Genomic DNA, 23,578 nt, shown 5'->3' with positions numbered 1-23,578 from the left:
CTGGTTTTACTGCCACTTGTCTCCTCCCAGGTTACTCCAAGGACACAGGTCCAAGCCAGGCAGCTCAGGAAGCATTAACACATCAGTATACAATCCCATCAGATGTGGCCACTCTTCTGCTGACTGATCCCAGGATCTCAGCACTGCCATGGCAATTTCTGCTCCTCCAGCCCTCTCAGCTTTCCCTGGGCTGAGCATTGTGCAAAGTTTCCACTGCAAGCACTGAGCTACAGAGCCCATCCACCCAAATTGCAGCACCACACTCCCAGGGGTCCCACCCATCCCAGTGCAAATCCTAAAGCCAAGCACCACCCAACCTGAGCCACAGGGATTTGTTGTTGGCCCATCAGGCTCTCCCAGTGCCCTCCCAGGTGGGTGGCATGCCTTGCAGGGGGGAACAGAGTGGCCAGCCAGCTGTGACTCAGCCAGGGTCCCTGAGGGAGTGGCAGCATGACACACATCTCCCAGGGCCACTGTCTACCCAGCCCTGTCCCCAGCTGACAGCAAGCCCCAAGTTCACATCCTTCCCAGCCCTATCCCCTCTTTTGGGAGAGGGGGAGCCCCAAAACCTTCATGCATCCAACCCTGCATTTCCCTGGGATGCTGTATTTGGCCAGAAAGCATCCAGGTGTTGCAGCTGCCTTACTTATAAGCTTTCCCCAGTGAGAGATGAGCCACAGAGTGGCTAAAAAATTTAGTGTCCTAAAACCCTGCTCCCCATTGCAGGGCATTCCCTACAGCAAAACCCGACCACCCAGATGGAGATCCAGCTCTTCTCTGAACTGTTTCATTGGAGCTTGGTACAGGGCACTGTGGATGCACAACATTTCCACAGGGAATCAGTTCCTATGGGTTTATGGTGGCTGAAAAAGCTGTCAGTGCTCCGGGCTCACACAAACCTTGCAGGGGGATTGGGCTCTGGCTGTGAACTTGTCACCTGCCTCAGCTCCAGGCACAAGCAGCCTTAGTGAAGAGGGGGGTGATGCTCATGAACCCCTTGATGAAACACACACAGTGCTGGGGAGGAGCTGAAGAGAATGGGACACGAGTTTTGCTGGAGCAGGGACTGCTGAGATCCAGCAAAGCCGTGCTACAGCAGGGTGGGGAACAGGAACCAAGGGAGGGAAAGTCACAAGACAGAGCACCTTCTTTTGCTGCAGTACCATAAGTCCAGACTTTTTAATCCCTCTGCTGATCATCCTTTCAGTGCTGGCCATTTTTTCAGTGCTGACCTACCCCCTAACAAGAAATTTGGGGGGGGGGGGTCCTTTGTGTTCCCACCCTGTCACAGACACGTTTTATGAAAAATCCTTTCCTTAGGATTTTTTTCCTCCTGAAAAGCTGAGAGGCCTCAGGAACAAAATGTAAACAGTGATTGTCTGCTGCTGTGGAATGGAACAGGTGGGTCTGTGATTGGTCTCATGTGGTTGTTTTTAATTAATGACCAATCACAGCCCAGCTGGGTTGGACTGTCTCGGTCAGTCACAAGCCTTTGTTATCATTCCTTTTCTATTCTTAGCTAGCCTTTTTATACTAAAAGAACAGAAGAAAGGATTTCACGTTTTAATATAATATATATGATAAAATAATAAATCAGCCTTCTGAAACATGGAGTCAGATCCTCCTCTCTTCCCTGGTCTTGGGACCCCTGCGAACACCACCACACCACCCCTCCTCTGCCCAAAATCTCTGGGGAGCCTTACATTTTCCTCCAGCTCCTGGTACACTTCGGCCACCTCTCTCCCACCTGGCAGGCCTGGAAGGTGCCCTGCAGGGTGGGCCCAGCCCTGGCTGTGTCCATGCACCGACTCCCACACCGCCTCCTCCGTGGCGTTTATGGCTCTCAGCACTTTGGCTGTGATCTCACTCAAAGCCTGAGCCGACGACCTCTGCCAGAGCCAAAGCACAGGGAGGGAGGGAGGGAAGGAGGGGGGGAAAAAAATATGGATGTTGTGAAAAATGCGTATTTTAGGATTGGCTTTTCGCAAATATCCAAATGAATATTATGTGTGTTGTGTTAGAAAGTTATGCTGTATTAATTCTCTTAAACAGTGTGTTAAATATAGTTTTAGGTTATAAAAAAGTGTTAAAATAGAAACTATGCTATGTAGGATACTTTTTTTTTTTGTAGAGAAAGGACTTGCACAGAGATAGCAGCCACAGGACACCTGAATCTTTCAGAGAAAGAGAATTTATTGCTCCATTATCAGAAGAAATGAACTTCTTCCCACCTTGAAGGTGCTGTTAGGATTCAGAGGCAGAAGTTGGCACTGCCCAGACAGAATCCTCTGTTTGAATGGAATTTATGCATCATCTATGAAGTGTATGAATATGCAACAGGTTATTGTTTTTAAGGGTTAATCCTCTGTTAACCTGGGTCCTTTTTTGGGCTTATGTTGCCCCGAAAAAGGTACCCGGACGTCTGTAACTCTTTGTTTCTATTGTCTCATATTGTCCTAATTCAAATTGTCCAAATTATAATTACTCTAATTGTATCACTATTTTTATAACCATTTTATTACTATTAAACATTTAAAATTTTAAAAAAACAAGTGATTGGCGTTCTTCACGATGTTATGGTAATGTGGTGTATAAACCAGCACAAGCCAGGGGGGGAGAGGGGCACCAGACCTCCAGGAGCTGTGGGAAGAGGGAGGAGTGGTGATTAAGGGGCTCCTGAAGGGCTCTCCAGCAGCAGAGCTTTGATCTCAGCCCCTGCTTTCTGCAGGATGGCTGTGACAAGAGAGGTCACCTCCAAAGGGCTGGAGAAGAGGTTATGGAGGGATGTTTCTCTCCCTGGAAGCACCTGAGGGCCACTGGGTTAGGCAGCAGTTAAGATCTAATTGCAGCATATTGCTTTACACCTCAGCGGGCCTGAGCGGGGATGCAAACAACTCCTTGAGTTTGTGGCAAAAGAACAAAAACAGCCTGGCCCCATAAAATGATTGTATTGCCACACCGGCAGACCTTGGGGCTAATTATGTCCTCTCTTCCCACCCCAAGGAGCACTGATGGCAATAACTGCCCCTAAGTGCTGCCCTTGGCTTGATGAGGTGCTAAACACGGGTAAAAATGGCCCCAAGAAACTCATCACGTCTCTCCCAGCTGATAATTCCCTAGAAACCAAGGAGATGGGGGTGACATATGTGCTGGTTGTGTTTACAGCTGCATGTATTTCCGGGCAAGCTGTCCTGCAGAGAACCAGCTAACTCAGTGCAGATGAGGTTTTTATCATTTTATGGTGCCTTCATGGTACAAGCAGAGTTTTTTCACATTTTCCATTAGGTTCGTGTGCTTCCATCACAGTGCTCCCCCAGTCAGAAGATTTCCTCTTGACTGGAGGAGCCTCCTATCAAAAATCTCTCAGAATCACACAAAATCCACACCTGGATGTGTTGCAAGTGTAAGGAAAGTTGCTGTTAAACATCATCCATGCTGACAGCCTTTAACCAAGGCTGGTCCAGCTACTGCAGGCATTTCCATCTCAATACTCCTCCCTGCTTCATAGCAGAGCTTGGGGGCACAGAAAGTAGCAAATCTGGAGGATCTAGGCTTCATTTAATAAGAAACCAGAATCTTACACTGATACCACACCAACAGTTCAGGGTTTGAGCCTCTGCCTGCTGCAGATCAGCAGCTCCCACAGAAACCTTGGCTTGGTGAGTTACCACTTATCTACAAGTTACCACTTATCTACACTTAATTAGAAATGGTTATTAAGATGATGCAGATTGTTCAGTCTGGGAGAAGTTAAGTCAAGTCTGGCTGCAGCAAGCATCTGAAAGCAGCTCTCAGGAAAAAGGAGGCAGTAAAGGATGCTGTGGGTGAGGATCAGGAAAAAGGAGGCAGTAAAGGATGGTGTGGGTGAGGAGCAGGAAAAAAGGAGGCAGTAAAGGATGGTGTGGGTGAGGATCAGGAAGAAGGAGGCAGTAAAGGATGCTGTGGGTAAGGAAGCTCTGCTGCTCCAGTGGCAGGGAGAGCACAGCAAGGTTTTGTGTGGTGAGGAACAAATGCACATTAAAGGGAGGCTTCGTGGCACCATGAAAGTCACCACAGCACCCAAGTTTTGCAGGAGAGGAGAGGGGCAGCGTGGTGCCTGCTTCCTTCCTTTGCCACCATTTTGGAGCGAATGCACACATCCCCTTTCCACAGCCAAGATAGGAGGGAGGGGATGAGCAAAGCAGCCCTCAGAGACCCAACAGGGAGTGCTGACCTCTCCATCTGTGCTAATATTAGCAAGTATATTAATATTGCTATTGCTGCAGACCAAACAACTCACCTCCTTCAGTAAGGAAGCCAAAATCAAGTAACAATCAAGATCTGCTTGCCAAAAATGAACTGCATTAGCTATAAAACCATGTCAGCACAAGCTCCACCTTTTCCTGCCAGGCAGGAACAGAAGCTTATCCACTCTTGGGGACCCTCCATCACTTAAAAATGCTCATTTAACAATTTCTTGGGAATTGAGAGGATTTGAAATATCTTCATGTAGATGTATTTATTTGCATTTAGATGCATAAATTACTATGTGTTTATCCCTAATGGATTATTTTGGAGCCTCTGCACAACTGGGGACACACTGCTGTGATCTGTCCTCCTGTCCCCATGGGTCACCCACCACAGAGTAGGGACAGGAGGCAGCACAGAGCTGTAAATACAAGAGATGCTGATCTAGCAGAGTGGGGTCAGGGATTTAGGGATTCAGGAGCACTGACAGGTGTGGAAAAGACATTTCAGGCTGCAGCAGGTGCCTGACAAGGGCTGCTGGTACTAAATCATCACCGAGCTCTTCTCCCACCCCAGAGCTCTTCTCCATAGTGACTTCCAGATCCTGGGGCAACTCCTGTAGGTAGAGGTGGAGGGTATGTACCCCTCCATGACAGGCAGGAGCCTGCAAGAACTCTCAGAGGCTTTACTTTTGACTCTTGGCTGAGACTGGGAGAGCCTAAAATGATAAATGTCAAGATCTAACACCCTGGGACTGCCCTCTCCCTTGACATTGTTAAAGCAGACACGGACACGGCTCTGGTGGAGGTGGGACAGAAGGAGAGTCACAATTTCATGGTGTAAAACCACAAACCACTGAGAGCAGGAGGAGCCATGGATGCAGCCTGGAATGATGTGGGTGGTAGGGCACAGATTACCTTTCTAACATCCCTGGTCATGGCCTCCCTGGAGGAACTCATCTCTGGTTTCTTTGCTCTCTTCTCCTCTTCACGATCCTCCTCATCAGAGGAGACTTCTTTATCGCTGATGTTGCTGGCTAACTCCTCCAGCTTCCTCTTCAACTCCTCCTCCTCAGCATCAGGGTCAGTGTGGGACTCTGGGGCCAGAGACTGGAGGAGCAGAAGAAGGGAAAGGTGTGAGAACCTCCTGTGGTGGACACAGGGCCTGCCAGACAGGCTCACCAAGCAGAGGAGCTCGAGGAGTGGGACCACAGAGGGGCACAGCAGAGCCCAGAGAGCTGTGCTCCAGCTCCTCACTGAGGAACACAAACCCCTGACCTAAAGAACCTCCACTCCCATTTTCCCCACACACAGAACCTGCTCAGTTTTGTCCATGGAAAATTGCCTTAAAAAGGTGTGCACGAGGGATTTGGGGCCAAAAATCACCACATTTGCATTAGGAGCCGTGGCATGGCTGGTGGCTCTGAGGGCAGAGATCACAGCAACCCAGAAACAAGGCCCAGCAGGGAGAGGGAAGCAGCCATGGGAATTGCCACTCCCTGAGGTAACTTCTGGAATCTCTGGGTAATCTCATTTGGGATGAGAACCCACACAGCAAATTTCCCTGGAGGATAGGTGGCAAATTGCCACCCACCCCCATTGTTAGGTGCAATTCATGGTAGCTGGAGACGAATCCTGTTAAACTCCCAGGCACTGGAAGAGATCTCCAGAAGTTCCTGAACTTGCTGACCCCTGCATTAAGGTGGGAATACAATTATCTGTGTCATACCTGGTGGGGTTTTGTCTGAGCTGTTTTTTAACAGCCTCCAACAGCAGCATCTGCAGCAGGCAATATTTTTTCCCAGGCAACCTATTTCAGAGCTCTGCTAATCTTTCTGCTGGAAAGTTTTGCTTTGTAATTAACCTCACCCTGTCCCACAGTTGTTTGGACCCACTGCCTATGCTCTGATTTTCCATGGATGTGAGAATGAAGTGTGGGAACCTGACACTGTGAAAACCTCTTACTCCCTTAGTCAGGATTACTGATGACTAAAATTGTGGCCACGTCATTCTGTGAATTTTAGAAAAAAATGGAGAAATTGCATTGTTTCATCCATGCCTGGGGGCTTTGCCTGTAATTATCACCATCCATTCTACTGAGCCATCAGCTGCCACAGTGGTGATGGGTTCACATGAAGGAAAAGAGTGCATAGTCTAAAATTAGAATCCCAAAAATCAATGTTAAGCGGTCTAAGTATTCACAGATTCCGCACTGTTGCTCAGCTTTAACTTAATTTAGCTGCTTTCTTCCAATTTTGATGGCATAGTAAGATCAGGGCAGCTCAGAAGAGATGCAGAAATGCTCCTTGACTCAGCTCTCACAGTCACAATATCCTGGTGCCTTCCTCACAGGCACACTTGAGTGTCCCATGATTTCAAATGAGCTGTCACAGCTCTGCAGATACAGACATCACCTAACAAAACTCCTGAAATTAACACTTCATGAAGTATCAGCCTGAAACCAAATTTCCCTTGTGCAGAGGGGGCAAGGAAGGCACTGGTTTGCACAGGGTCTAAATGGGCTCAATTTCCTGCTGTTTCTGTCCTGCCATGCAATGTTTCCTAAGACACTCCATCACCTGGAAGTGGAGAACAGCCTCCAAGGCCAAAACAGGAGTGAACTTAGGCAGCCCAGGTCACTGTGGCACTTGGGGACAGGATTCAGTGAAGGACTTGGCAGTGGTAGGGGAACAGCTGGGCTCCATGATCTCAGAGCTCTCTTCCAACCTAAATATTTCCATGATTTTGTCTCTCCCAGCAGTGCTGGCTGCCTCTGCAGTGGGCAGGGGAAGGGAGCAGCAGAGCCCAGAGCCCATCCCTGCAGGATTCCTGCCTGGTTACCTCGTCAGGGCGCGTCAGGATTTTTTCCTCCAAGCGGTTCAGCACGCGCTCGATTGCGGACATGCGAGTGTTGAGCTCATGGATCTACAGGAAAGGGCAGAGAGACAGGGAGAGGGAAAAGGAGGAGAGAACAGACCAGCCACCACTGCCAGCACAGTGAGGAAACCAGCAGAGGAAAGCAAGCAGCAGGACACTGCCACGGTGGGCAGAGTTAAAGGACATTAAAAAAAAAACATCTTTTAAGTAATGTCTTTAAAATGCCAGGGAGCTCCAGGAGGTGCAGAGCAATCTCAGATCTGGAAAACTCCAAGCAATCCCAAGCCCCCAGCACAAGGCAATTCCCAGCAAAGCATCTGGAGCTGTGATGCAGTGAATGTATAACCCCACCACCAATGAAAGCACCAGCCTGTAATAAAAGCCACCCATCTCGCCATCATCCCCATGCTGCCCCAAATTGAAGCAAACATCCATTTTGACTTCCTACTAACATGTTTTTCAAGCTGTAACCACCCCATCACACGCCTGCCAACACAGTGGTGGAGAGGAATCCACCAAAAAAAAAAATCAGAGTAGAAAAACCTGAAAGTTTTCCCCACCACTTTGAAATTTTCTGACTTCTCTGTGCACTGGTTTACCCATATGCTCGCCCCTCTCTTCTCCCTCACTCTTCTGACTAAAAATGGGGCATGGGGAGAAGGGCAGAGAAATTAAAGACAGACAGAACCCTGGAAATAAAGAGAAGTTACTTCCTGTGCTCAAGAACCAAGACAAACCTTTGTGGTGAGGGTGGATTCGGATTAGACATTAGGAGGGAATTGTTCCCCGTGAGGATGGTGAGGCCCTGGCACAGGGTGCCCAGAGCAGCTGTGGCTGCTTCTGAATCCCTGGAAGTGTCCAAGGCCAGGCTGGACAGGACTTGGAGCACCCTGGGACAGAGGAAGGTGTCTCTGCCCATGGCAGGGGGCTGGAATGAGGTATTTTTCAGATCCATTTAAACCAAAACATCTCTATGATCACTGTAAACATTAAAGGAACCTTTTTTTTTTAAATCCCCTTTAGAAATTTAAGTTTTTCTTTCTTTGAAAAAAACTAAGTCTCTTTCCTTTGATCCAGACAAATAAAACATAAATGATGATAAATATTGCCTGTTTTGTGACATTACCAGTGCATCACTGCTGTTCTGAGTGGCTTCTGCCCATTCAAAGGGGAGCAAGCAGCAAAAGCAGTAAGCAGAGGTGGCAACAAAGAGATGTGAGGGGCGGGCTTTGTTTTTGTAACAATTTCCATCCTCTCACTCAGTTTTTGTGCTTGCCAGCCTTTGATTAATTAGACCCTCACAACAGCGAGGGATGATTGCATCTGCTTAAGGGAAGATGAATATAAAAACCTGGCCCTGTGGAGAGCAGAGCTGTCATTACCACCCCGAAGTGGAAGCACCTCCAGGCAGCATTAAACCCCCTGGCAGGAAGCACTTCAGCCCATTGCTGAGAGGTTTTTCAGTCCTGTTTGAGGCCTGAGTCTTGCACGGCTCCCAGTGACAATGAGAAGCCTCTGATGATGGTGACAAACCAGGAGTCACCACTGCCCCATCTCCATAAGGAAAGGGTTGGGAGAGATCAGAGCCTGAAGCACAGGCTGCTGTTGATATTGATGGATATCTACCAGCTGAAAAAAGCTTCATTCTCCTTCCCTGTCAAGGCTGGCTTTGATGCACCCCATTAGGGCACATCTCCAGCAGGACTGGGTCACCCTGCACTTCTCCCAGTGTGACAAAGGCTGGCAAAGGGTGCTCTGCACTGAAACATTCAAGGGGAAATAAGCTTAAAGCACAGCTCACAACATCAGGTAGGGGAAACTACCCCTTGCTGCTGAGGAGGGAGGACAGGTTACTCTAACAGAAGTCTTTTGTAAAGAAGAGGAGCCAGACAGCACCAAAGCTCTGGGAATGCAGAACCACTGAGCTCCCTTGAGGTGCAGCAGGATGGCTTCTGGGGAGAAACTTGGTAAATTGGAGCCATTCCTTGTGGCTTGGTCCTGTTGCTACCTGACTTTTAAAAACCTGAAGGCAAAGTCCCACACAGTTACCAATTCAGGGCTTCTTTTTGTGTCTCATAAGTGCTTTTTAAAATAGAGTTTTTCTTTTTTTTAAAGTTTTGCTCTTAAACCTTCAGCTCCTGGAGTCACAGGAACAGGGAAGAGCCCCTGGTTTAGCTAGAGCTGGGTGAGGAGCAGGCTGGCTGGGAGGATGGTTGCTGGCTGTAAACACATCAGCAGCACAAAGGGCAGGGAGGATGGGGAGCTATTTCAGCTAATTAGCAACGCTGCCACGAGAGCAAATGGGGGTAAAGTGGGACTGAGAAGATGCCTCGTAACCATTAGGGTGACAAGGCTCCTCACCACCAGGTGTGAGGGAACAAACCACAGCCTGATGTGGGATGTGGGAGCTTTCCCAGCTCCTGGAGGAAGTCGTGGGAGGCGTTGGTAGGGATTGGGGCCCATTTGCCCACTGTAAAGCAGGGTGCATGTTTCATGCCTAACACAGCATGGCCTCATTAAGGACACCCAGTCCAGGGTTCTCCCATTTACTGCTGGCTGAGGAAGGAAAGGCCTTTGCTAATTAAAACATGTGCCCACAGAAGTAAATGGCAAAGAGCAGCTTTGCCTACCCAGGCACGTGAAGTGTGGTGCTGAGGTGTCACAGACATCTTTTATAAAAAATCCTTTCCTTAGGATTTTTCCTCCTGAGAAGCCGAGAGGCCTCAGGAACAAAATGTAAACATTGATTATCTGCTGCTGTGGAATGCAACAGGTGGATCTGTGATTGGTCTCATGCAGTTGTTTCTAATTAATGGCCAGTCACAGTCAGCTGTAACAAGCCTTTGTTATCATTCCTTCTTTTTCTATTCTTAGCTAGCCTTCTGATGAAATCCTTTCTTCTATTCTTTTAGTATAGTTTTAATATAATATATATCATAAAATAACAAATCAGCCTTCTGAAACATGGAGTCAGATCCTCGTCTCTTCCCTCATCCTAAGACCCCTGTGAACACCGTCACACTGAGGGATGGTTGTGGTCACAGATCTCACACTGATTGCCCAAAGAGGGCTCCAGGACATGCCAAATTACCAGCTGTGAGACTGGAAAGTGATTCTGCCCCTGCATCTGTAGCCAAACACCACCCTGCACTTTGCTGCTCATGAGATCTGAGGAACCAGATCAGCCTTACCATCCTCACCGCCCACCACTGGCAAAGGGAGCACCAGGAACAGCAGGTCCTTGCTTGGCAATTAAAACACAAGCTTAGATCCTATCTGACACCTTTCTTTAGGCTGTTGCCCCCATTACCATCACTCAGGAGAGGTATGTGACAGGTCATCCTGACCCACTCCTACCAAGGCAGGAACACACTGCAGAGGAAGAGGTGCTTATTAAACATCCATTAATATCTTGGTGCTTATTAAACATCCATCTCCAGACCTCCATCTGCTTATTAAGCACTGGCACATTCCATTTAAGCAAGCCTTTCTGGAGGCACAAGAACCCACAAGTAACTCAGATTAATAGGGACAAGCTGGAAAATGAGCAGCAACAAGGGCAGGTTTGTTATTGTGATGGCAGCACGGGCCATGGAAGCACCAACCAGTGCTGGTTTTCTCTGCGCTGTGACTGGGAAAGCACACCCCAGCTGGCCACTGCTGCTTCTCTTCTCCCCTGAACCACCCTGCACCTCAGAGGCAGCCAGGGGCTGGGTGTCAGCAGAGGCTGTTTGGTACCTGGTTGGAGGAGTGGCTGATGTTCTCCTGGGAGGAGGCTCTGCTCCTGCGCTTGCTGGGCTGGGCTGGGAGCTGGGCTCCCCTCAGCTCCTCATCAGATGTGTCCATGTCGGCCGAGTACCGCGCCCGGGGCGGCTCGTTCCAGGGAGTGCCTTGGGGAGAGAGAGGGACAAGGCATTCACAGGGGTGCCTCAGGTTTTGGCTTTTATGTTTTTCACATTCTGTGCTGCTCTAGTGTGCAGTTCTGAGCTTCGTATTAGGGCATGCTGAGCTCTCTTCACAGAGTAGGGAGACAAAACAATTCCTTCTCTAGCTGGGCACCAAGGACAAATGATCCAAATCTCAGGCCCAAGAGCACAAACAGCACGGACTGAAGAGAGAAAAACAAGAAGGATGGGACTTCATGGGCTAAAGCTGTAATTGGACAATGAACTCCAATATGCAAATGGACCAGAACTTATAAAAGTGAGAGACCCCGTGACCAGTTGTCCATTTTGTGACCATTTTGGTTCACCTTGGGTGCAGCCCTGGCTGGGCTCTTGCACTGCCCAAGGTGCATCCATTAAGGCCTTCTAATAAATCCCTACTTTATTCTTTAACTCTGCCTAGCCTCTGCTCCAGGTCAGCCTTCACAGGGCATCAACACCCCTGAGTTCCTCCCTGGGCATTGGCCCCATCCTTAAGAGAAGTAAATAATGAGGCATTTCCCCAGATCTGACTTCCTACCCTTTGGCAGGAGGTGCTTCTGCAAGCCAGACCAAGTTTAAGGTGCAAGTTTAAGCCTTGGGCCAGGCTTCAGCTCCACACGCTGTGCCCACACAGCACCAAGCACAGCAGGGTCCCACACAAGGCATGAGGAGCACCCTCCATGCCCTGAACAGCCTCACCAAAAACCACTACTGCCTTCCCAGCTTTGTGGGAGCCCAGGTTTGGATGCTGCCCTTTGTGCACTGCCCAGGTGCTGGAAGATGTTTAGGCTCAGGCTAGAATGGTACCAACCTAAGATGGAGAATTTAAAAAGAGTGGAAAGTCTCCTGTGTAAAGGAGAATTTAAAATGAGACAAAAACAATGAGAGAAAATGGAATTAACATGCCAGGGGACCTTGTTTCTGTGATGCTCCAGCAGAACTTGGAATGGGAATTTAAACAGCCATGTTAAGGTCTACCCAGCATTCCCAAATGTCCTGAAAATACTTCCAGGCCACTGGAAACACAGAAGGACATATTCTATATTTGCATATGCACAAGCCAATATCCAACTCTCCTGGCTCTGCCATCCCTGCAGGGAAAGAGAGGTTGTAAAAGGCAAATTTTGCCTCTTAGAGGGTATTTATAGACTCACAAATCCACAGATCATTTAGCCTACCCATGCACCCCGCCCAGCCACAAGGATGCCACTTAGCAACCTCCAGTTCTTGTCCAAGTCCCCTAAAAACTCAAAGCTTTCTGCAGCCACAAGGTCCTTTACTAAGGAGATGAATCCTCTGCCTGCAGCTGGAAACACATCCCATTGTTTATAGCAGTGTCCATAGGATTGTATCTAGCTTCTACCCTGGAAATCACCAGTAGGTAGGAAAGGGATGGACACCTTAGGAACAACCCCTTTGGGTTTGCTGGGAGCAAGATCAGCCCTTTTACAACTAAATAACAAATAATAAATAATCAGCAAGATTCTTTCTTAAGGAAAATCCCTTTTGCAGACGGAGAACTCGTGTTTGACCCTCTTAGTGGCTTTGAGGTTGTTCAGGGAAAAAACCCCCAAAGATGTTTCCACTTTGTTCCAACACCTGCAGCCACTTGTCCCAAGAGAATTCAAGAGGAAGCTGGCCAAGGGCACCCACCAGACTTTGGGTTTCTCTCCAGGCTCCTCCTTCTCCGTGCGTTGACGGTGAGCCGAACCTCGGTGCTGAAGTGCTGCTCCGGAGCGCTCGCCCCCGGCTCCTGCAGCACGTGGTGGAACACCAGGTCTGCATCCCGATCCTGGACTCCTGGGAGACATCTTCAGCTGAGGTGGGGAAATCTGGGAAGGACTGAGAGTTGAGGATGCTGCTGAGCAGCTGCCCACAGAGATGCCACTTGTGTCACCCCCACCTGTGGTGCTGCCTCCCGCTCAGGGGCCCCCAGAGTAAGAACAATGTGGAAATGTGGCTGCCCCTGGATCCCTGGAAGCATCCAGGGCCAGGTTGGGAGGGCTTGGAGCAACCTGGGATAGTGGAAGGAGGTGGAATGGGATGATCTTTACAGTCCCTCCAACCCAAATTCCTATGATTCTATGAGTCCTTGTCTCTCCTGACCTCTCCTAAGAGCTCCTTTCTTCATTCTTCCATATATGCATGGATTCACCTTTTATAATGCCAGTTATATTTAAATAAAATAGAAAAGTTCCTAATAATCCCATTTAAAGTCTTTGCCTGCTGCTGAACTGTGAGCAATACTTCCCATCACTGCCAGGGGGCACTGCTAATTTTTACAAGCACAGAGTCCCTTCAGCCAGGCTGCAACACCCCCGGATCTTTTAAAACACTTATTCAAACAGCCACGCCCTCAAATAATCTGTAATCCATAAATCCAATCCGACATAGGCCAGCCCTCACACTGAATTCTGCTGCAAAAAGAGGGGGGAAAAGACAAACGAAAAGAGGGATCTAATTATTCCCCCTAAATGCTAATAATTTCGTGTGGAATTGTGCAGATTTATTTAAGTTGTCACAGATCTCGGCACATCCTATTTCTACCCAAGAATAGTTTAATCAGAGCATTTTTAAAAAGAAGGAGCTGTTTAATACTTTAAAAGTGCAGTTTCACCAGGAAAGGCAAACAAGAGCAGCCCAAAAAGCTGGACCTGAAGCCTCTCAGGCTGGAAGACCTTTTGCCACACCCAGGGTCACCCTATCCATGTTCCTCCCCAGAGCAGGAAGGTGGGGTTGGTCAGGCCCTGGCCCTAGGTGGGATCACAGGGCACAATCTGCATCTCTCTCAGCCTTGCTCCTGGCCAGAAGCTCTGGATACTAAGGCACATCCAGTCTCCTATTTAGAAGTATCCAGCATTCCTGCAGTGTTCATCCCTCTGGCTGGCCCTCGCTCACGCTGGCTCTGTGGGATTCATCTCAGCCTCACAAAGGTTCTGTGCCTCGTGGAGCTGCTGGCCAGCTGCACCCCAGTGCCACCACACAGCAAACCCAGCCCCAAACTGGATGGGAACATGGGAGAAGAATCTGATTTCATTTAACCCCTCGAGCACCGAGTCTGCTGGAAACCAGGGTGTGTTCCATAGCCTTGGGGCAACACAGGAAAACCATTGTCTGCTGGGAGCAAGGAAATCTGCAGGGACAGGGCCAGAGAACCTCCTGCTGTCTCATCTTAGCACTCATCCTCACTTGGATCAGATGTCCTGCTCCTGACTTGGCCTGAGGCAAAGGACTTCAACTGGAAGAAGAGATTGCAAGCAGCGATGGGGATCCGGCCCACTGCCTCCCAACACCAGCTGAAGGAGCTCTGAGGCTGAAGGAGCAGTGGTAGCAAGCAAGGAGAAGGAGGAAGAAAGGAAAGGAACCCCCCAGGAGTCTCCCAGTACCTGGAAAGCATCCGGGCTGCTGGCTGCTGGAGAGAGCTGCACAGACTGGCGGCGAGACTGAGCAGAGTAATCCGAGTCCAGTTCGAAATCAAAGGGGTGCACAGACAGCAGCCGCTTTGTCTTGCACATCTTTAGCACACAAAGTGCAAGAAAGGCAAATTCAGTGTCAGACACAGTTGACCTTAAGGAAAGGGGGAGGGAGGACCTTTCTCTCCTTAGTTTGCCTGAGTTTGCTCTGCTTTTTGCTGAGAGAATTTGGGCCTGACGCTGTTGTGCTTGAAGGGAGCCAGGTACAGCCAAAGGCAAGGAAAAGTGGGTTCCTGATTTCCACAACCTCTGTAAGCAGAGTGAGAATCTCTCTCCTGGTTTATGAAGGCACTCTGGGAAAGCTGAGCCAGGTTACAGCTCAGAGAGAGACCCAGGTGATGCTTTTGAGCCCTGAAGCATCTCCCCATCCTCAGAGGAAGGATGTTGCAGGCAGATCTCTCTGAATATTTGAGGTCATTACTAAAAAAAAAAAACCCAATCAGGTGGGTTCTCATTATACAGGTGGGAACTGGAACTTTTATATTAATTGGTGACCTCCAGAGTGTTAGGAATGGGTCTTTTTTCCAGAGCACTTGTATTTATGATGTTTCTGACATGGTTGTTTTCACACCAAGTGGGAGAGGAGCTTATCTTAGAGGAGAAAAACAGAGGGAAAGGCCCAGTTTTGAAAGTGGCACAGAAAGCCACCACCACCATCACCCAGGGCAGGCCAGGGACACGGCGTGAGGCAGTGGCAGCTCCAGCACCAAACACTCACCCTGCTGTAGCGCTCTGCTTCAGCCCCACGAAGGACGTTGTCTTCCTCGTCGCTGTCATCCCCGGGGTCACAGCTGCTGAGCAGCTGGCACTCTCCTGCAGGGGACACAGGCAGCAGGTGAGTCCCCACCCTGGGGGTCACACCAGGACCTGCAGGCGAGGCCATGCTTCTTACATGGGGTGAAAAAGCCCAGATTAGAAGTAACTCCCCATTTTTTTTTTTTTTTCTGCTGGCCTCTCATTGCTTCCCCTGCCAGATGTGCACCATCACAGATGTGGAAGCCAAGGTCCACCTGGGTGACTCCAGTGCTTGAAGGCTCAGGAGCTATTCCTGACTCCCATCAGCTCTTCTGTTTATCCATGACCCACTGCTTTGAGATGATGAGTGCTTGCAAAGTTCAAGTTTGGCAGGTAACTAAAACTCCTCTTGTATCCAAATCTACCCTTGGAGACCCCAGATGTACCACAATGCAGGGGTTGAGCACTACAGTCCATCTCCACTGCAGTGGAGAAATGTTTTCCCTGGTCTGACCACTCCAAATCTCTCCAGAAGTGCCCACAGCTGGCTGGGTGTGAAGACAAAAAGACTTTGGAAACCTTGCTTGAACTGCAAGCCCCCTGCTGCAATCCCCTTTTTTACTTACTGTTAATGTCTGGCAGGCTATAAACTCTGTCATGAAGACCTAAACAAAGAGAAAAATGTTGGGAAAAATGAATAATCACATTTTCTTCCTCTTCCTGGAGCAGAGAGCAAGCCTCAGGGCCAACTGGAATAATGGAATACTCCAGAATTCCACTGGCTAACTGGAATTCTCATTCTCTAGCCCTCACAAGAAACAATGGTTAAAAAAGCTCTTTAAAGAGAACAAAACAGGCGCTTGGAGATGGGATTTGACTTTTAAAAGTCAAAGAGCTGCTCGCCACAGCTTCCCCAGGCTGATGCAACATGCCGGGAGCTGCAGGGGAAGGCACAGCCAACTGCAGATGGCCAGAGATACATCCCAGGAGGAGATCCTTGCTTGCTCGAGGGTCAAGCCAATTCACTGGTGTTAATGAAGTAATAAACAACAAAATCATTTCCCTTTGAAAAAGGCATCAGAATCTCAATTTAAAGCAGCCCAAGGCACTGTTACCCTCACGCTTGGTTGGGTTTTTGTGTGCTCTGATGCATTTTCAGTCCAAACAATGCATGGATTGTCTCTCAGTCCATTAATTTTTTTTTGCTGCTATTTCTGCCATGAGTGGCCTGGCTAAATGAGTGATTGGAGCAGTTGAAACAGGTCATGTCAATGGTATGTGTGCAAACTTTTCTGTGGCTCCTCAAGATGGGAATAAACTCCACACTGGCTTCCAAAGGAAATAGGCCAAAGAGTGGGAGCTCTATGAATAACAGCTAGGAGCTGGTTAGTAATAATGATATATTAATATAATCATATATTTATGCACTCTTGGACAAAAATCAGAAATATGGAAGGTCCATGAAGCTCTGAAGAAAACAATTATGGTGACAGGTAGCTCACCAATTTTGGCAGAGTTTTGTCAGTGCCAGGGGATAATCAGGTTGGTTGTAAAAATCATCAGGTCTTAGGGAAAAAAAATGAAGGCTAGATTTATCTTCCAGGTTAAACTAGGGTTAATTCCACAACCTCTGTGATGAAAAGACCAAAAATAAAGAAAAAAAATAGAGCTTCAAATTTACATACTTACAAACTGCAGGTCATGGGACTTTGAAAATTAAACATGAGGTATTAGGGAATTTTTTCATTGAAATGAGTGGTCATGGAACAACAATCCTTGGAAGTGTTCAAAAACACTCCTTGGAAGTGTTCAAAAACACATGGATCTGGCACCTGGGGATGTGGTTTAATGGTGGTCATGGTAGTACTGGGTTGGACTGGTGATCCAGAGGTGTTTTCCAACTGTAATGGTCTTACATTCTCCAGCCTGTGGTAAAAACTTAAGACTTAAGAGTAGAAAAGCCATCAAGAACACCTGTTCTGAGTCTCAATGAACAACCCTGAACCTCTGCTTCCTCCCTGGGATATTTTAAGCAGTCTTGGTCCCCCACAACACTCAGAGCAGCACCACCACTGCTGCACCTCCCCGAGGTGGTGCAGCACAGATTCCCCAGGAGCAGCAGAGGCCATTCCTCACCCAGAAAGGCAGAGTTGAGCCCCTGGCCTGGCTGCAGCCTGCCATAGAGGGACTGCAGCACTTTGGCACTTCCAAACCTCTTGAAGCGGGAGCGCACGTGTTCGTAGTACCACTCCAGGGAGCCGATCTTCACAATCCTGCCCAAAGAGAGGAGGCACCCCAAGTGAGCAGGCCCTCACCCAAAAAAGCTGTGTCTTAACAAAAACACTGCATGCTTTGATCTAAAAGAATGCTTGCTGAGTTTGGGCAAGCCTTGTTGAGCCTCATCACCTTGTCCCTCAGAGCGGAGCAGTGAGGAGTGGTGTTCCCATGGCTGATATGGGGACTGGAATTCTTGAACATATATGCTGGTGACATGGGCACTGAGATTGAGTGTTCCTTCAGTTCCTGACACTGTCACATGCTGGAGGGCAGGAATGACAGCCAGAGGGACCGTGACAGCCTTGAGAGGTGGGGCTGAGAGAAACTCATGTGGCTCAACAAGGCCAAGTGCAAGGTCCTGCCCTTGGGTTGGAGCAATCCCAAGTGAATATACAGGCTGGGTGGAGAATGGATTGGCAACAGCTCTGGGGAGGAGGACCTGGGGGTGCTGGAGGGTGAGAATGTTGACAAGAGCCAGAAATGTGCACTGGCAGCCAGTGCTGGGCTGATCCCCAGTGTGGGCAGCAGGGGAGGGGGGAATTCTGCCCCTCTGCCCCAGTCAGGTAAGACCCCACCTGCAGAGCTGCCTCCAGCTCTGGAGCCCCCCAAAAAAGGATGTGGAGCTGCTGGAACCAGACCACAAGAGGCCACATAAGTGCTCTGAGGACTGGAGTCCCTCTACTCTGGAGCCAGGCTGGGAGAGCTGGGGGTGCTCACCTGAAGAAGAGAAAGCTCTGGGGAGACCTTAGAGTGTGCCTAAAGGGGCCCTAGGAGAGCTGGAGAGGGACTTGAGACAAGAGCTTGGAGTGACAGGACAAGGGGGAATGGCTTCCCACTGCAAGAGGGCAGAGTTAGATCGGATTTAGGGAAAGAATTCTTCCCCCTGAGGGTGGGGAAGCCTTGGCACAGGGTGCCTAGAGAAGCTGTGGCTGCCCCATCCTTGGAAGTGTTCCAGGCCAGGTTGGATGGGGCTCTAGTGGAAGGGTGGGGAGGTGGAAGGGATGGGCTTTAAGGAATGAGATGGGTTTTAAGGAATGAGATGGGCTTTAAGGAATGAGATGGGCTTTAAGGTGCCTTCCAGCCCAAAGCACCCTGTGATTCCCCAAGGAGCAGCACCTGGAGAGGCGGCAGGGATCGCAGACCCAACCCTGCTCCTTCTTGTGGTAGCGGCTGCAGTTCTTGCAGGTGTAGAAGCGGCAGTCCAGGCACTGCCGTTTGCTGTTCAGCAGGAACTTGAAGGGCTGAAGGCAGTGCACACAGTGAGTCTCGTTGAGGTGGGACTGACTGGTCAGGAACTCCCTCTTGCTGCTCTCCTGGTCGATCTTGCATTTCAGCTCCCTGTAGGAAACACACCCCCCACAAAAAGCAGGAACTTGAGTTTGTTACTGTGTCACTGCAAACCCTCACATGGCAAAGCCCATCACGCCTCAATCATTTCAGGAACGATTTTCCAGGGAACGTTGCAAGTCTGCAGCTTGTGGAAACAGCTGTAGGGCAAATCTAATAAATGACATATCACGAGTTAAATAAGCTAACAACAAAGTGGGCTCCAGAATCAGGATGGGTAACTGGAGTTTAATGTTAGATTTAATTTAATATTAGGATCACGGAATATTCTGAGTTGGACAGGATCATTAAAAAAAAAAAAAAAAAAAAAAAAGGGATTGTGCCAAAACCTGTCCTGTTTGTTTCACAGGGTGTTGATCATTAATGCCAGGAACCTCGGGGAGAGCAGCTCTTCTCAACCCCTGTGGCTGTATCCCAACATGACACAATCTTCAAGCCTGGAGTCCTGCAGGGTATTAAAATCTTTCTGGAATTCTTAGTTTTAAAAAAAAGGGGGGGGGAAGAAAGAAGAAATCTGGGATTAAAAAGGATTAAAATTCAGCAGAGAACTTTATAAAGTTATGTGCAACAAGGTTCGGCTGTTCAGAGGATGCAGCAGGAGGAGAGGTTCGTGACAATCCCGTGAAAGGGAAGCCCTTTCCAAGAGCACCTTCACCTGGCAGTGCATCCCCGCAGGCTTCCTTCACTCTCCAGACCTGGCTGCCGGAGCAGATCCCCATGGGAAGCAGTGTCTGCATGAGGCTGAGGCCCCAGCAGCAGCTGGGGACAGCTGAGATGCCTGCCAGGCTGGTGGGGCACCCTGCACTGCCCAAAAGCTCTCTGTTTGCTGCCCGTGCCACGCACCACCTCAGGCATGTTTGCCTTTGGGGCCACGGCTGAAAGGAAAATGTTTGACTTGGAGGGAAGGTCCTAGAAAGCTGTTTTCTCTCTAGACAGGATTAGGAAGTTGTGTTTTCCAGAGCAGAAGTCAGCTTGGGTTAAAACCCCCAAGCAATCAGGTCTGGAGGCTGCTCCAGGATCACAGTGTGGACCACGAGGCACTGGTGATGCTCCCAGTGCCTGACTGACGCCAGGGTGACCACAACAGGAGCTGGGGTGACCACAGCAGGAACCTGGCTGGCCCTGGGAGCAGTGGTGTGACTGGCAGTGGGAAGGGCAGGCATATCAAGCAAGCTAATCTCTGTTTAACCTAATCAGTTTGCACATTAGGGCTCAGCTTTTGATTTTTTTTTTCCTGAGGAAGAATTTTCTGGCCAGCTGCCAGCCAGCACACCGTAAAACACATTTTTTGGTGTCACTTTCTCTGCTTGTGGTAACACAGGAGTGACACCAACTTGCATTTGCATCTGGGAGATGTAAAAAAAAACAGCATAAAGACAGAAAACTGGGCACCTGGCTTGTATAATCTGCCCTTCACCATCACAGCAGTGATTTGGACAAACTGGTGCAAATGTCCCAGCAGTAAATTGAAGTGACTTCTGAAAAGAAACCCTCGAATAGAAAACCCTTGGGTTGGACTCTGTACTCCTTTTCCACTCCCGTGCTAAGGCTGTAGCCAGCAGGATCCAATCTTTTTTACTGGAACTGCTTTTTCTGGTTCCCAGAGACCGGTTGGATCCCTTCAGCTCTCCTCCCTCACCCACCAGACCTGCCAAAGGAAGGAAGAGTCTCAGCCAAACCAGTTTAAAAGCCGCAGGAACCGCATGCCTCTCGTCTCCTCTTGCTGGCAGGAGCAGCAGCCAGCCCCTTCCCTGCTCTGCTCACGGCAGGATGAATAAATCTGTGCTCTTGGGATGCCAGCTGCAGCAGGGTTGGACATACAGGGCTCCAGGAGAGATACAGGGAGCCATTCCCCAAAAATGGGGTTGTGAGCATGGATGTTTCAGGAAAGAATTAGGGAAACGCCTCTCAAAACGGGCATAATTTAATTTTTTGGGCAAAGCATTGCCCTCCCATTCCTGTGCAGCTTGTGGCCAGCTGAAGCCTTTGTCCCTTGTTGGTGAATAACTTCTGCCAAAACCAAAATACAGAGAAGCAGCAAAAAGGGAAGAAAAAGACCAAGCTGGGGAGGGGGTGGACAGGACATTTCTTCAAGGCTGGCAGGTTGAGACAAGCCCGGTGAATAGAAAAGTAAATGAATAGAAAAGTAAATGGGGCTGGTCAGAGCACAGAGTGAATGGCTGCAGGGTCTCCCACAATGTCACATCATGTCCCAGCTTGTTGCAGGCAGAAAATTCTTGTGTAGCTCTATGTCCAGTGCTCAGGAATGTGGCATACTTTCCCAGGCTGCTGGTCTGATCTGTTGCAGAAATTATTCAGAAAGTACAGAAATTTCTGTAGTTCAGAATGCTTAATGCCAGCCCTCTGCAGGGCACGATTAAAGAAGAAAATAAAACTAAGAAACCAGGGGAAATGATCCTTGGGAGGAAAGACAGCAGCTGGGAAGGAGCATCCCAAGACCTTCCCCCATCCTGCATCTCCCAGAGCATGGAACTCAATTTGGAAGCTTTCTGGGCAGCAGAGGGGACCCAGATAAGCCAGTCTGGCGCCAAGGTCGAGTAAAGAAGGAATTCACCTCGCCCAATTCTTTGCTGCAGGGCACAGCAATGTGGGTCTCCACCTCCTCCCTCCAGGCTGAGCTCAGATGCATCACAAGGGAGACATTCACCCTTTGCAGGGTGATAATTTTTTTAAATACCCCTGTCTGATCTCCCTCCTGCTCTTCAGAGCCACCAGCAGAGGAAGGCAGTAGATGATGATATTGAATTATCTCTGCCTCCCACGCAGGCTGTTTTTCTTAGGCAAAAAAAAAAAAAAAAAAAGTAATCAGGGGGATGAAAAACACACGACTGAGAGTTTTGTGTAGCCATTGGTGTAAATCTCACGATTGGAAGGTTTTGGGGGATGTAGATATCCCAAGCCGAGGATGGCTATCACTCCTCACCCCTCCTTTTGGATCTGATAGAGGAACTAATCAGCTCCTGCTCTCCAGGCATTGGTAACAGCACCAGCCCTGGCACACAAAACTCAGAGCTGGGAGGGTCTGGGGGCTCAGTGGGAGTGCAGCACAGCCCAAACCCAGTCTGAGAGCATGGACCATCCCTCTGGGGTAATGAGAACTTGGCCAGACCCCGAAAAGGGTCACTGCAGCTTCTTGAAGTATGTTAAGGCATTATTAAGTTCAGTATCTGATGTAGTTCATGAACAAAACCTGAACCCCTGTGATTTCTCATGCTCAAAACTTAATCTGATCTGACAGAATATTTTTTAAACAGCACTTTTGTCCAACACCCTGAAGTTCACAGAATTTGCTGCTCCAGTGACTTTTCAATCTTTTCCCAATCTGTGGGCCCCTAAAACTTTTCCAGGACAGCACAGCGCCCAGTATTGCATATTTAAGGCTACTAAAATAGGTTTACTAGTAGTAGTAGGTTTACTACTCCTCTCAGTTATTTTTCCAGGATTCTTCAGAGATCTGAGGACTCCCAGGACCCACTGAACAACTCCTGCCCTAAACACACGAGACCCATCTCATGAAGCAAAACCAAGGGAGCCGAATCCCAATCCTCTGCTCCCGGGTGAAGCCTCCCCTGGAGAGCCCCACCAGCCTCAAGCCTCACAGAGGCATTTCCTGGTATTTGTCCCCATAAAGCGCGGCGGTGTCACCGATCCGCATCGCTGCCGGTGGCACGGCGCCAGTTCGCACCTTGGCTGCCCGAATGCGTCACCTTGCCGCTGATAACGCAATCTATTAACCGCGCTCGACCTCCACAGCCCGCTCTCCCGCCGCCCCTCCTCGCCCACACCTCAGCAGGTTGTTTCATCCCTACAGCCCACGAGGTCCTGGCTGGTTTGCCCCCAACTCAGGGACCGGAGAGCAGATACTCACTCCAGCCGCTCCTCCTCTTTTTTCCGCAGATCAAAGTCCCGTTGAACGACTTCCCAAACATGCTTGGCTTCTTCATCGGTGAGCTTGGAGAGGTCCAGCTTCCTGCCCATCTCTCCGCGGCGACCCTCGACGAAGCCGATCCCGTTACTCGCTCCCCCCGAGCGCTCGCTGTCCCGCACGATGCCGGGATGCTGCTGCTGCTGACGGAGGGGCAAGGACAGCTCGGCCCCACCTCCGCGGCTGCCCATATAAGCGGGCAGGGGCAGAGCTGCGGGCAGGCCAGCCGGCTCCTGCCAGCACCGCAGCCGCTCTGCCGGGCGAGCCTGGCCGCCGAGCAGGGCTGGCACGGCGCCTATCGCTGCGGGGACTCCGGCAGGGCCGCCCTGCCTTCCCCCGGGGTCCTGCCCGGAGCTGCACACCTCGCCCGCCTGGCTGGGGCTGCGGGAGATGTTTACTCTCTGCCTGCCCGATGCAGGGTGCGCGAATGAAAGGGAGCCTCCCCGGGGAAGGCAGGCCACGGGCTTTGGGAGGGAGCGCAGCATCCCCGGGAGGAGCCGTGCCTGCACGCCCGAGAGGACCGGCTCCATCGCCGTGCCTCCCGCCCCACCGGGATGCTCTGCTCCCATCTCCCGTGTCTCATCTCATTTTGCCCCCAGCAGCAGTTTGTGAAGGAAACTTCAGCGCATCTGGCTTCAGAGACCGGCGTCCTGAGCTGCTCTCGCAGCAATTCGGGCAGCTGAGCTTTGCTTGTGGCAAACAGCTTAATTAGGACGCAGCGCTTCCCTCGTTTGCCGTGAGCAAGAAAAGACGGTTCGACAGGATTTGGAG

The 23,578-nt window shown here is 49.7% G+C and overlaps 1 protein-coding gene across 1 annotated transcript in view; it reads right to left on the bottom strand.

Annotated features, from left to right (window-relative positions):
• MLPH (melanophilin) overlaps nucleotides 1-23,281 on the bottom strand; it is a 28,442-nt gene extending 5,161 nt beyond the window's left edge. Inside the window, 12 exon segments of the mRNA XM_036386784.2 lie at nucleotides 1,704-1,889; nucleotides 5,145-5,336; nucleotides 7,068-7,151; nucleotides 10,842-10,993; nucleotides 12,683-12,817; nucleotides 12,820-12,871; nucleotides 14,416-14,544; nucleotides 15,221-15,315; nucleotides 15,864-15,902; nucleotides 17,374-17,510; nucleotides 18,631-18,852; nucleotides 22,751-23,281. Of these exon segments, the coding sequence (XP_036242677.1) occupies nucleotides 1,704-1,889; nucleotides 5,145-5,336; nucleotides 7,068-7,151; nucleotides 10,842-10,993; nucleotides 12,683-12,817; nucleotides 12,820-12,871; nucleotides 14,416-14,544; nucleotides 15,221-15,315; nucleotides 15,864-15,902; nucleotides 17,374-17,510; nucleotides 18,631-18,852; nucleotides 22,751-22,998 (1,671 nt within the window). The 5' untranslated portion in view covers nucleotides 22,999-23,281.
• Nucleotides 23,282-23,578: the final 297 nt, after the last annotated feature.

This window comes from Molothrus ater, chromosome 7, assembly GCF_012460135.2.
Source record: "Molothrus ater isolate BHLD 08-10-18 breed brown headed cowbird chromosome 7, BPBGC_Mater_1.1, whole genome shotgun sequence".
NCBI classification, from domain to species: Eukaryota; Metazoa; Chordata; class Aves; order Passeriformes; family Icteridae; genus Molothrus; species Molothrus ater.
This window is presented reverse-complemented; position numbering and strand designations above follow the sequence as displayed.